At 41.2% G+C, this 13,256-nt stretch overlaps 1 protein-coding gene across 2 annotated transcripts in view; it reads right to left on the bottom strand.

The window, feature by feature from the left end:
- LOC124038099 (protein FAM83H-like) overlaps positions 1-13,256 on the bottom strand; it is a 31,676-nt gene that overhangs the window by 5,660 nt on the left and 12,760 nt on the right. For both annotated transcript variants that reach the window (XM_046353562.1, XM_046353561.1), the window contains exons 3-4: positions 3,847-4,011; positions 177-301 (exon numbers count right to left, since the gene is read on the bottom strand). In XM_046353562.1, the coding sequence (XP_046209518.1) occupies positions 177-301; positions 3,847-4,011 (290 nt within the window). The remainder of the gene's footprint in view (positions 1-176; positions 302-3,846; positions 4,012-13,256) is intronic.

The raw sequence follows: 13,256 nt of genomic DNA, 5'->3' as shown, positions 1-13,256 counted from the left end.
ATGCAAATGCAAAGCAATTTCTAAATTACAATGGAACAATAATGTTATGTATTTGTTACTACACAGATGTAAGAGAAACTTAATGTACAGTTTCTTAAGTCCACATTACTAATGTCAAGTCTGCTTGAGAAATCATGCAACACTTTGTACCACATTCTTCATTTTGGAACCCTCACCTATAGTTTCCACTCAGGACAGCCCTGCAGTCTGTCAGCAAGAAGCGATCCAGCATTTGACCCTTGAAGGACTTTCCAGAGCGACATCGATAGGTGATGCCTGACACAGTTCTGACACGCATGAACTGCAAGATAAAAACATGGTGTTCTCATTAGATGTTCTCCAAAAAGTACTGAATTAGTTCCATATGAATAATGATTGAAATTGAGTAGTTGTTGTTCATTAAATGGGAACAAATGAGGAAAGAGGCAGTGGGTCTTCATGTTCAAGGTTGAGAGGAAGAGCTATTCATATCCCAAGCCTACAGGTTTCCTTTATTGGTCTTCACGGATCCACAAGTACCCGAATACCGAAGACACAATCTGGGACCCGAGCAGGCCTGGATCCAGAGTTATAAATAATGTCACGGGTCTGTGTCGGATCTGATATGATTGCCACGGGTCTCAGATATGTGCAATTTTAACGGACTTGTCTGGAAGAGCCCGCACAGATCCGAATGTGACAAATGCAGTCGAGAGAGAGATATTTTTTTTATCACTCATACTGCTGCTCTTGCTTTTGAAGAGAGTGGAGCGTGACGCATAGCGCTTGTTGTTGGTCAATCATAAGTCATCAAAGCGGCAATATACTACAGTCGTAGAGCCTCCATGTTTCGCAAGAGTTATGAGATATCTAATCAATGGAAGATGGAATTAATGTTATTGAATTAACAGTTAAAGAAGAATAGGCTACAATGACCAAGAGCTAACAGGTAGGCTGCTAATTAATATTCTGAATGGAGTTGTTGTTATTTGTAACTGTAGGATGAGAAAGCACATGCACTGCAGGCTCAATTAGCCTAGCTAGCTAACGTTAGCTAGCGTCTCCCGGTTTGATGCAGTCAAGACAGGTACTACGTAATCATATTTGATGATAAATAACCCAGCTATTGAAGCTATTAATCTACTATAGCACAAGTCGACTTGGTTGGTTGCTGTCTCTTGTCTCTCCCTGCTTCCAGTGTCACTCGCTCACAGTGTGGCCCCTCCCCTGCACCTCTCTCCCTCTTCTCATGCTTTATCAGCTCTGGTTAATAAAGGAGCTTAAAAAACTTCTTAGGGCTAGGGGGCAGTATCCTGAATTTCCACCTGTCTGACGTGCCCAAAGTAAACTGCCTGTTACTCAGGACCAGAAGCTAGGATATGCATATAATTTGTACAATCGGATAAAAAACACTCTGACGTTTCTAAAGCTGTTAAAATAATGTCTGTGAGTATAACAGAACTGATATGGCAGGCGAAAACCAGAGGAAAATCCATCCAAAATGTTCTTTTCACAGGCCTTTTCAATGGAAGCCTATTAGATATACAAATAAATAGCTCCCAGATTGCAGTACCTATGGCTTCCACTAGATGTCAACAGTCTTTATACAAGGTTTCAGGCTTCTTTCTTGAAAAACGAACAAGTAGTTTATCCAAGGTGACCCTCATTGGGAGTGTAGTCTTGTGGCACTTGTGAATGAGGGCGCGCTCTTCGTTATTTATCTTCCATTTTGAACATACTAATCTCCATATCAAAGATTAGCATTTATTTAGATATTAGAGTACCTGATGATTAATTAGAAACATCTTTTGACTTCTTTGGATGAACTTTACCAGTAACTTTTTGGATTCCTTTGTCTGCATGTTGAACGATGGATTACTGAAATCAATGGTGTCAACTAAACAGACTTTTTTTGGATATAAATAAGGATTTTATCGAACAAAACAACCATTCATTGTGTAGCTGGGACCCTTAGGTTTCAAAGGTAAGTAATTTATTTTATCGCTATTTGTGAATTTTGTGACCCCTGTGCTGATTTGAAAAATATTTTGATGTGGGGCGCTGTCCTCAGATAATTGAATGCTATGCTTTCGCTGTAAAGTCTATTGTAAATCGGACTACGCAGTTCGATTACCAAGAATCTAAGCTTTTGAATAATGTAAGACACTTGTATTTCCATGAATGTTTAATATTATTTTTTCTTTTAAATTTGGTGCTCTGCAATTTCACCGGATGTGGTCGAATTTGATCCTGCTAGCGACACCCGATCCCTAAGACGTTTAAAAAAATGACTTGTCTGCTGCTTTATTGCTGATCGGACCAGGTCTGGATTTGACCAGGTCTATACGGAACGGGTCTTCAGTGGGTCATATGATTGAGTGTAGTCTGGCCCAGGAGTGTGAAGGTGAACGGAAAGGCTCTGGAGCAACGAACCGCCCTTACTGTCTCTGCCTGGCCGGTTCCCCTCTCTCCACTGGGATTCTCTGCCTATAATCCTATTACAGGGGCTGAGTAACTGGCTTGCTGGTGCTCTTCCATGCCGTCCCTGGGAGGGGTGCGCCACTTGAGTGAGTTGAGTCACTGACGTGATCTCCCTGTCTGGTTTGGTGCCGCCCCCTGGGTTGTGCCGTGGCGGAGATCTTTGTGGGCCTTGCCTCAGGAAGGTAAGTTGGTGGTTAAAGATATCCCTCTAGTGGTGTGGAGGCTGTGCTTTGGCAAAGTGGGTGGGGTTATATTCTTCCTGTTTGGCCCTGTCCGGGGGTATCATCGGATGGGGCCACAGTGTCTCCTGACCCCTCCTGTCACAGCCTCCAGTATTTATGCTGCAGTAGTTTATGTGTTGGGGCGCTAGGGTCAGTTTGTTATATCTGGAGTACTTCTGTCTTATCCGGTTCCTGTGTGAATTTAAGTATGTTCTCTCTAATTCTCTCTCTCTCTCTCTCTCTCTCTCTCTCTCTCTCTCTCTCTCTCTCTCTCTCTCTCTCTCTCTCTCTCTCTCTCTCTCTCTCTCTCTCTCTCTCAGAGGACCTGAGCCCTAGGACCATGCCTCAGGACTACCTGGCATGATGACTCCTTGCAGTCCCCAGTCCACCTGGCCGTGCTGCTGCTCCAGTTTCAACTGTTCTGCCTGCGGCTATGGAACCCTGACCTGTTCACCGGACGTGCTAACTGTCCCAGACCTGCTGTTTTCAACTCTCTAGAGACAGCAGGGGCGGTAGAGATACTCTTAATGATCGGCTATGAAAAGCCAACTGACATTTACTCCTGAGGTGCTGACTTGCTGCACCCTCGACAACTACTGTGATTATTGTTATTTGACCATGCTGGTCATTTATGAACATTTGAACATCTTGACCATGTTCTGTTATAATCTCCACCCAGCACAGCCATAAGAGGACTGGCCACCCCTCACAGCCTGGTTCCTCTAGGTTTCTTCCTCGGTTTTGGACTTTCTAGGGAGTTTTTCCTAGCCACAGTGCTTCTACACCTGCATTGCTTGCTGTTTGGGGTTTTAGGCTGGGTTTCTGTACAGCACTTTGAGATATCAGCTGATGTAAGAAGGGCTATATAAATACATTTGATTTGATTTGGTCTAGCTGTCCTCGGTCCATTCAGAATGGGTATCTATATTATAAAAAATGTATTTATACATATCGGGTCTGGGTGGGACAGCCCCAGGTCCATTTCGGTACGAGTCCAGTTTCCTTTCCATTTAAGTTCCTTACTGAATATGAACTTCCAGGGGAAAGCCTTTTTAAGGAAAAAGCCCTAAAATCCATCAAATATCAAAGACACAATTATAAACGTGTCTTAATTTAAAAACTCCAGCACATATATTCAAGATTTTGCACCACTTCATAGACTCACTTGAATGCTCTCCAGATTGACCCGGCAGTTGGAAGCCATGGTAGTAAAGTGGTGTGCATTCTGTTCATCCAGAATGATATACACAGCAACACTTCGCATGGCAGCATCCAGAATATCAGCAAAGATGTCCACATCTGTGAAGGTGTCCATTACCACAGCAATCACCTGGAGTGGACAACAGAGCACACTATGATTAAAATTTGTTTCAAATGTTAAAGTATGCAATAGTGAGGCATTATACACACATAACATGCTGTGCAATTATTCTACACATAGACGTAGTCGGCATATACACCACTACCCCTTTCTGATTTTCTCTCTATTTTTGCATAGTTTATTATACTGAATGTTATCAGATCTTCAACCAAAACCTAATATTAGATAAAGGGAACCTGAGTTTACAAATAACCAAAAAATATATTTATTATCAAATAAATATTTATTTAATTAACAAAGTTATGCAACACCCAATTCCACTGGGTGTAAAAGTAATTGCTCTCTTACACACAATAACTATCTGTGCCACCTTTAGCTAAAATGACTACAATGACTATAACCATATGCTTCCTGTAGTTGTTGATCAGTCTCTCACATTGCTGTTTGGTTTCCGCCAGACATAATGGGACCTATCTTTTCCAAAACATTGACTCAAGTTTGCTAAACAAATCACCTGGGAGCACCTGGATGATCATTAAGACTCTTGGAAGAATGTTCTATGGACAGATGAGTCAAAAGTATAACTTTTTGGATGACATGGGTCCCATTATGCCTGGTGAAAACCAAACACTGCATCCACAGGAAGAACCTTATACCAGGCCTCCGAGTGGCGCAGCGATCTAAGGCACTGCGTGGCAGTGCTAGAGGCGTCGCTACAGATCCGGGTTCGTTCCCGGGCTGTGTGTCGCAGCCGGCCGCAACTGGGAGACTCATGAGGTGATGCACAATTGACCCAGTGTCGTCCGGGATAGGGGAGGGTTCAGCCGGCTAGGATGTCCTTGTTCCATCTCGCTCTAGCGACTCCTGTAGAGGGCTGGGCGCATGCACGCTGACACAATCGCCAGTTGGACTCTGACACATTGGTGTGACTGGCTTCTAGGTTAACTGAGCAGTGTGTCAAGAAACAGCGCGGCTTAGCATGATGGGACAAGACTGTAACAACCAATTGGGGAGAAAAAGGGGTAAAGAGTGCTTAAAAATAAATAAATAGAATATAAAATAACCTTCTACCAAATGTCAAGCTTGGGGATGCTTTGCTGCCTCAGGACCTGGACCTGGATGACCAGGCCATCCATCTGTGAGCTGCAGCTGAGTCATGCAGCAAGACGATAATTAAAAACACACAATCAAGTCAACATGAAATTGGCTAAAAAGCAACACATTTGACGTTTTGGAATGGCCTAGTCCAGGTATTCCCAAACTGGGGTACGTGCAATGCCATCAGGGGTACACCAAGTAAAAACGTAAAAACGTGATTCCATTTTTTTTTTACATTTAAAAAGAAACCAAATTTGTTAAAAAATTACTAAAAAAATTATTCACATTTTCAAACAGTCCATTTAGTAAGAACCGCGTCCATAGAGACACATACCAGCTCTACTGGTAGTACTGCTACTACCAGCAGTGCTACACCTGCACCTGTCGACAACACAAGTTGTTCTGCTTCCACGAGCACATCCAATGCTAGCATCAGTGATTCTACATTTGTTGTTAGCCCAGCTAGCATGTACACTGACAGTTGTGAATCTGATGCAGTGGAAGAGCTGCTGCCCCCTCACCCGTGAAAGCACCAAACAACAGACAGGGACATTGGACCATCGAAGAGGCACAAATATGATGAGAACTACATTGATTTGGGGTTCACTTGCACTACCGTTCAAAAGATTAGGGTCACTTAGAAATGTCTTTGTTTTTGAAAGAAAAACTTTTTTTTTCTCCATTAAAATAACAATGTTGTTCTAAAAATACAGTGTAAGACATTATTAATGTTGTAAATGACTATTGTAGCTGGAAATGGCAGATTTTTTAAATGGAATATCTACATACTGTAGGCGTACAGAGGCCCATTATCAGCAACCATCACTTATTTGTTCCAATGGCACGTTGTGGTAGCGAATCCAAATGTTTCATTTTAAAAGGCTAATTGATTGTCACGCCCTGACCTTAGAAATCGTTTTATGTCTCAGGGCATGAGTTGGGGTGGGCATTCTATGTTTTCTATTTCTGTGTGTTTGGCCGGGTGTGGTTCTCAATCAGAGGCAGCTGTCTATCATTGTCTCTGATTGAGAACCATACTTAGGTAGCCTTTTCCCACCTGTGTCTTATGGGTAGTTGTTTTCTGTTTGTGTCTTTCTGCACATGACTGGACTGTTTTGGTTTTCGTTCATTCGCTTTGTTATTTTTGTTATTTCAGTGTTCTGTTCAAATAAAGTATGAACACATACCATGCTGCGCTTTGGTCCTCTCCTTCCAACAGCTGTTACATTGATACTTAGAAACCCCTTTTGCAATTATGTTAGCACAGCTGAAAACTTGTCCTGATTAAAGAAGCAATAAAACTGGCCTTCTTAAGACTAGTTGAGTATCTGGAGCATCAGCATTTGTGGGTTTGATTACAGGCTCAAAATGTCCAGAAACAAATAACTTTCTTCTGAAACTCATTAGTCTATTCTCATTTCCAGCTACAATAGTAATTTACAAGATTAACAATGTCTACATTGTATTTCTGTTCAATTTTATGTTATTTTAATGGACAAAAAGGAGCTTTTTTTCTAAAACAAGGACATTTGTAAGTGACACCGAACTTTTGAATGGTAGTCTATATGCAAAAGTACTCTCACAACTCGATGAAACCTTCACTTTTGCGCAGACATAAAATAAACAGTAAGCCACAGTGGTTTTTGGAGCGATAATTAAGACTACTTTTGAGTAGTAAGACATATGTAAAAGCAACAGATACCATTAATTAGAAGGAGCTAGAAGTGTCATATATGGTGAGCTACCGAGTGGCTAGGACAGGCAAGCCCCATACTATTGTGGAGGACTTAATTCTTTCTGCTCTCACGGATATGGCTGGGACAATGCTGGGGGAAAAGGCCCAAAAAACTATACAGACAAATGTCTTCATCAAACAACACTGTTTCACAAAGCATCAGTGACATGGCAGGAGATGTTTAGAAACAATTACTTCTTTACATACAAGCCAGTGAATTCTATGTGTTACAGCTGTATGAGTCAAAAGACGTGCCTGGCACAGCTCCTGGTATATGTCCGTTACATTTATTCGGGGTCAATTAAGGAAGACATCCTCTTCTGCAAATCACTGGAAACCAGGACAACAGGAGACAATATTTTTAAAGTACTGGACAGCTTTGTGACATCAAATGGACTTTGGTGGTCAAGATGTGTTGATATCTGTACTGATGGCGCAAAGCCATGACAGGGAGACATAGTGGAGTGGTAACGCGACTGCAAGCAGTTGCTCCCGAGGCCACTTGGGCACACTGCAACATACACAGGGTTCTTGCTGCCAAGGGAAAGCCTGACAGCTTGAAATATGTTTTGGACATTACAGTGAAAATGGTTAACTTTGTTAAAGCAAGGCCCCTGAACTCTCGTGTATTTTCTGCACTATGCAATGATATGGGCAGCGACCCCCGTTCAGCTGAAAAGGTGGCGCAGGGAATTAAAAAATATTCACACATATTTAACACATTAAGGCTGAGACTCTCTCCAACCCAACATTGCAGAGTTATGTGCATCCTTTCAAGCACACCCTTCTCATTAACCTGTGGTTAGATTCACCATTTTCACGTGACCAAGAGCAAAATTATTGATTATTATTATATTATTATTTGTGCCCTGGTTCTATAAGAGCTCTTGGTCACTTCCCACAAGCTGGGTTGTGACAAAAACTCACACTCATTCTTATGTTTAATAAATGTATCATATAGTGTGTGTGTGGCAGGCTTACAACGATGGCAAAAAACAACATTTAAGAGTGTGCTGACCCTGGTGCTAGAGGGGGTACGCAGCTGGAGGTTGAACGTTTGGGAACCACTGGCCTAGTCAAAGTCCAGACCTATCCCAGTTGAAATGTTGTGGCAGGACTTGAAAAGAGCAGTTCATGCTTGAAAATCCACAAATATCACTGAGTTATTAACCTCACTAGGGGACGTGGGACGGTAGCGTCCCCACCTGGCCAACATCCGGTGAAATTGCAGAGCGCCAAATTCAAAAACAGAAATACTCATTATAAAAATTCATAAAACATACAAGTGTTATACATCGGTTTAAAGATTAACTTCTTGTTAATCCAAGCACTGTGTCAGATTTCAAAAAGGCTTAGCGGCGAAAGCATACCATGTGATTATCTGAGAACAGCGCCCAGCAGACAAATCATTACAAACGGTTACCAGCCAAGTAGAGGAGTTACACAAGTCAGAAATAGCAATACAATTAATCACTTACCTTTGATAATCTTGATATGGTTGCACTCACAAGACTCCCATTTACTCAATAAATGTTTGTTTTGTTAGATAAAGTCCCTCTCGTTTTGTTCAGTAATCCACAGGCGCAAACGCAGTCAGAACAGGCAGACGAAAAATCCAAATAGTATCCGTAAAGTTCGTAGAAACATGTCAAGCGATGTTTATAATCAATCCTCAGGTTGTTTTTAGCCTAAATAATCAATAATATTCCAACCGGACAATAACGTTGTCAATATAAGAGGTAAACAAGAAAGGCGCGCTCTCGGTCGTGTGCATGAAAAATCTATGGGACACTGTAGGGTTCACTCATTCAGAGTGGTCTTACTCTCTCATTTTTCAGAATACAAGCCTGAAACAATTTCTAAAGACTGTTGACATCTAGTGGAAGCCATAGGAAGTGCAATTTGGGTCCTAAGTCAATGGATACTGTAATGGCATTCAATAGAAAACTACAAACATAAAAAAATCCCACTTTCTGGATGGATTTTTCTCAGGTTTTCGCCTGCCAAATCAGTTCTGTTATACTCACAGACATTATTTTAACAGTTTCAGAAACTTTAGAGTGTTTTCTATTCAAATCTACCAATTATATGCATATCGTAGCCTCTGGGCCTGAGTAGCAGGCAGTTTACTTTGGGCACACTTTTCATCCGGAGGTGAAAATACCGCCCCCTACCCTAGTGAAGTTAAAGCAGTTCTGCATGCTAGAGTGAACCAAGATTTCTCCACAGTGATGTGAGGGAGTTCTTAGGAAACTTCGCAGTATTTTGTTTTGCATGTATTATTTCTTACATTGTTAGCCCAGAAAATGTTATGTGTTATTACATACAACCGGGAAGAACGATTGGATATCAGAGCGGTGGTAACTCACCAGAACTACCAGCATTACAACCAGGAATATGACTTTCCAGAAGCGGATCCTTTGTTTGCACCACCCAGGGCAAATGAACTGATTCCAAAGGCTGACCCAAAACAACGCCGGTGGAGAAGAAGAATTCGGAGCGGTCTTCTAGTCAGACTTAGGAGGCGCGCACACCACCCACCGCTAAAGTTCAATCCCTGGATAACAAAGTTGACAAGATCAAGGCAAGGGTTTCTTTCCAGAGAGACATCAGGGATTGTAACTGTTTCATGGAAACATGGGCCAGCCATCAGCGCTGAAAGGAATAAACATCTCTCTGGGAAGAAGAAGGGCGGGGGTGTATGTTTCATGACTAATGACTCATGGTGTAATTGTAATAATATACAGGAACTCAAGTCCTTTTGTTCACCCGACCTAGAATACCTTGTAATCAAATGCCGACCCTGTTATCTCCCATGAGAATTCGCTTCAGTTATTGTCACAGCCATGCATATCCCCCCTCAAGCCGATGCCACGACAGCCCTCAAGAACTTCACTGGACTTTATGCAAACTGGAAATCTTTTGACAATTGTGCGGAAGGAGATGGCTGCCGTTTTACGATCCCGTAACCAATTTTTCTATTGTGTATGTTTTTTTCGCATTATTTGTAAGTTATTTTGTACATAATGTACTGTTTCTTATGAGCAAAAAAAGCTTATTGATATCAGGACAGAAATTATTCACCCCATACTGGAGGAATACCTTTTCTTCAATGAGTCGGACAGGAAGAATTTACTTCAGACACCTGACAAGGCCCTCATCCCCGTCATTCACAGGAGAAAGAGACAGGGGTGCCTTGTTAGGATCGGTCGCCGAGAGGGTAATATACCTTTACCATCGGTCCTATTAGCCAACGTACAATCAATCAATAATGAAATAGACAAACTACGATCACATATATCCTACCAACGAGACATTAACTGATTTCTGCTCTCGTGTAAAGCCTGGGTTTTCTGCATGTTAACACCAGAAGCTTATTACCTAAAAATAAAAAAATGAAAGTGTGGGATCACAGCTCCAATCCAGATATGTTGGTCATTACTGAGACATGGTTAACTTCTCTGGGACCATTCGGGACGTGAGCTTCCCACCTCTCAACAGCCAGTGAAACTGCAGGGTGCCAAATTTAAAACAACAGAAATGCCATATTTATTTTCTTCTCAAACATAGAAGTATTTTACATCATTTCATAGATAAACTTCTCGTTAACCTGTTACTCCTACCCCCTACTTTTTCAAACATTCTGTTAAAAATCGCTCAACATTTCAGCGCCCTGCTACTCATGCCAGGAATATAGTATATGCATATGATTAGTATGTGTGGATAGAAAACACTCAGACGTTTATAAAACGGGTTAAATCACGGCTGTGATTATAACAGAACGTGCATTTCATCGAAAAGCGCAGGAAAATCTGATCACTGAAAATGCGAAAATATATCCATGCGCCACTAGAACCCATTGTTGAATGTGAACCACATTAAATGGGGCCGAGGTTGCAATACCTACAGCTTCCACATGATGTCAACAGTTTTGTCGTTTGCCTACGATTTGTTTCTTGGTCAAACGGACACGAGGCAGCGCATTTCTTCCTGTCTCCGACCGGATATTTTGGTTGAGATTTACCCGGACATTATTTCCAGACGTACAGCTATAGAATATACATTGCCTCGTGATCAATTTGATCGATTATTAACATTTACTAATACCTAAAGTTGCATTACAAAAGTATTTCGAACTGTTTTGTGAAAGTTTATCGTCGACTTTTTTAATTTAAAAAAATGACGTTACGTTATAAAACGCTATTTTTTTCCTTGATCACACAGTCTTCATAGATCGATATCTAGGCTATATATGGACCGATTTAATCGAAAAAAAGACCCAATAGTGATGTTTATGGGACATCTAGGAGTGGCAACAAAGAAGATGGTCAAAGGTAATGAATGTTTTATATTTTATTTGTGCGGTTTGTGTAGCGACGACTATGCTAATTATTTTGTTTACGTCCCCTGCGGGTCTTTTGGGGTGTTACATGCTATCAGATAATAGCTTCTCATGCTTTCGCCGAAAAGCATTTTAAAAATCTGACTTGTTGCCTGGATTCACAACGAGTGTAGCTTTATTTCAGTACCCTGCATGTGTATTTTAATGAACGTTTGAGTTTTAACGAGTGCTATTAGCATTTAGCGTAGCGCATTTGCATTTCCAGATGTCTAGATGGGACGCCTGCATGTCGGGTAGGAGTAAGAGGTTATTCCAACCACAGTGTCCGATTTCAAAAACGCTTTTCGGCAAAAGCACAACATATCATTATGTTAGGTCAGCAACTAGTCACAGAAAGCATTCAGCCATTTTCCAACCAAAGAGAGGAGTCACAAAAAGCAGAAATATAGATAAACTTAATCACTTACCTTTGATGATCTTCATCAGATGACACTCATAGGATTTCATGTTACACAATACATGTATGTTTTGTTCGGTAAAGTTCATATTTATGTCCAAAAATCTGAGTTTACATTGGCGCGTTACGTTCAGTAGTTCCAAAAACATCCGGTGACTTTGCAGAGAGCCACATCAATTTTACAGAAATACTCATAATAAACATTGATAAAAGATACAAGTGTTATGCATGGAATTTTAGATCCACTTCTCCTTAATGCAACCGCTGTGTCAGATTTTTTTTAAACTTTACCGAAAAAGCACACCATACTATAATCTGAGTAGAGCTCTCAGAGCCCATACATATATCCGCCATGTTGTGGAGTCAACATTAGTCAGAATAGCATTATAAATATTCACTTACCTTTGATGATCTTCATCAGAATGCACTCCCAGGAATCCCAGTTCCAGAATAAATGTCTGTTTTGTTCAATAATGTCCATTATTTATGTCAAAATAGCTCCTTTTGTTAGCGCGTTCAGTCCAAGTAATCCACATTCATAAAGCACGTTCACTAGTTTCAGAAAGATCCGTTGCAGTTAGTAGAAACACGTTAAACAATGTATAGAATCAATCTTTAGGATGTTTTTAACATAAATCTTCAATAATGTTCCAACCGGACAATTCCTCTGTCTTCAGAAATGAAGTTGAACGTAGCTACCTTTCACGTGAGCGCATGAGACTGAGCCTGTGGCACTCTGCCAGACCACTCACTCAAAGAGCTCTTATGAGCCCTTCCTTTAGAGTAGAAGCATCAAACAAGTTTCTAAAGACTGTTGACATCTAGTGTAAGTCGTAGGGAGTGCAAAATGACCAATATCCCACTGTGTATTCGATAGAGGCTGAATCCAAAACTACAAACCTCAGATTTCCCACTTCCTGGTTGGATTTTTTTCTCAGGTTTTTGCCTGCCATATGAGTTCTGTTATACTCACAGACATCATTCAAACAGTTTTTGAAACGCCGGAGTGTTTTCTATCCAAATATACTAATTATATGCATATTCTAGCTTTTATGGCTGAATTTGGGCACGCTTTTCATCCAAAATTCCCAATAATGGCCCCTACCCCAAAGAAGTTAAAGAAGAGTATTATGAATACTGATGTTGTTAACCTTTCTGGTTATAACCTTTTTTTCGGCGAGACAGATCTTCAAAAGTTGGGGGAGTGGCAATCTTTACCAAGGATCACCTTCAGTGCTCGGTTGTCTCCACCAAGTCTGTTCATCAAACCATTTGATTTGATGGTTTTAAGCATTCAACTTTCAAATAGCTCTTTGTTGGGTGCTACCGTCCTCCATCGGCACCAGCCCGTACCCTTAAGTGCTCTCTTGGCCCCTTACACTAAGAATGAATTTGTCCTGCTAGGTGACCTAAACTGGGACGTGCTTAAACCACCTGACCAAGTCCTAAAGCAATGGGACTCCCTAAATCTTCCTCAGATTATTGCCAATCCGACAAGGTATGACTCCCAACACCCAGAAAAGACTATTCTCCTTGATGTTATCCTCACAAATATTCCGGATAGGTATCAGTCTGGCGTTTTCTGTAATGACCTCAGTGATCACTGTTTTACAGCCTGTGTT

The sequence above is a fragment of the Oncorhynchus gorbuscha genome, linkage group LG06 (assembly GCF_021184085.1).
Source record: "Oncorhynchus gorbuscha isolate QuinsamMale2020 ecotype Even-year linkage group LG06, OgorEven_v1.0, whole genome shotgun sequence".
Classification (NCBI taxonomy): domain Eukaryota; kingdom Metazoa; phylum Chordata; class Actinopteri; order Salmoniformes; family Salmonidae; genus Oncorhynchus; species Oncorhynchus gorbuscha.
This window is presented reverse-complemented; position numbering and strand designations above follow the sequence as displayed.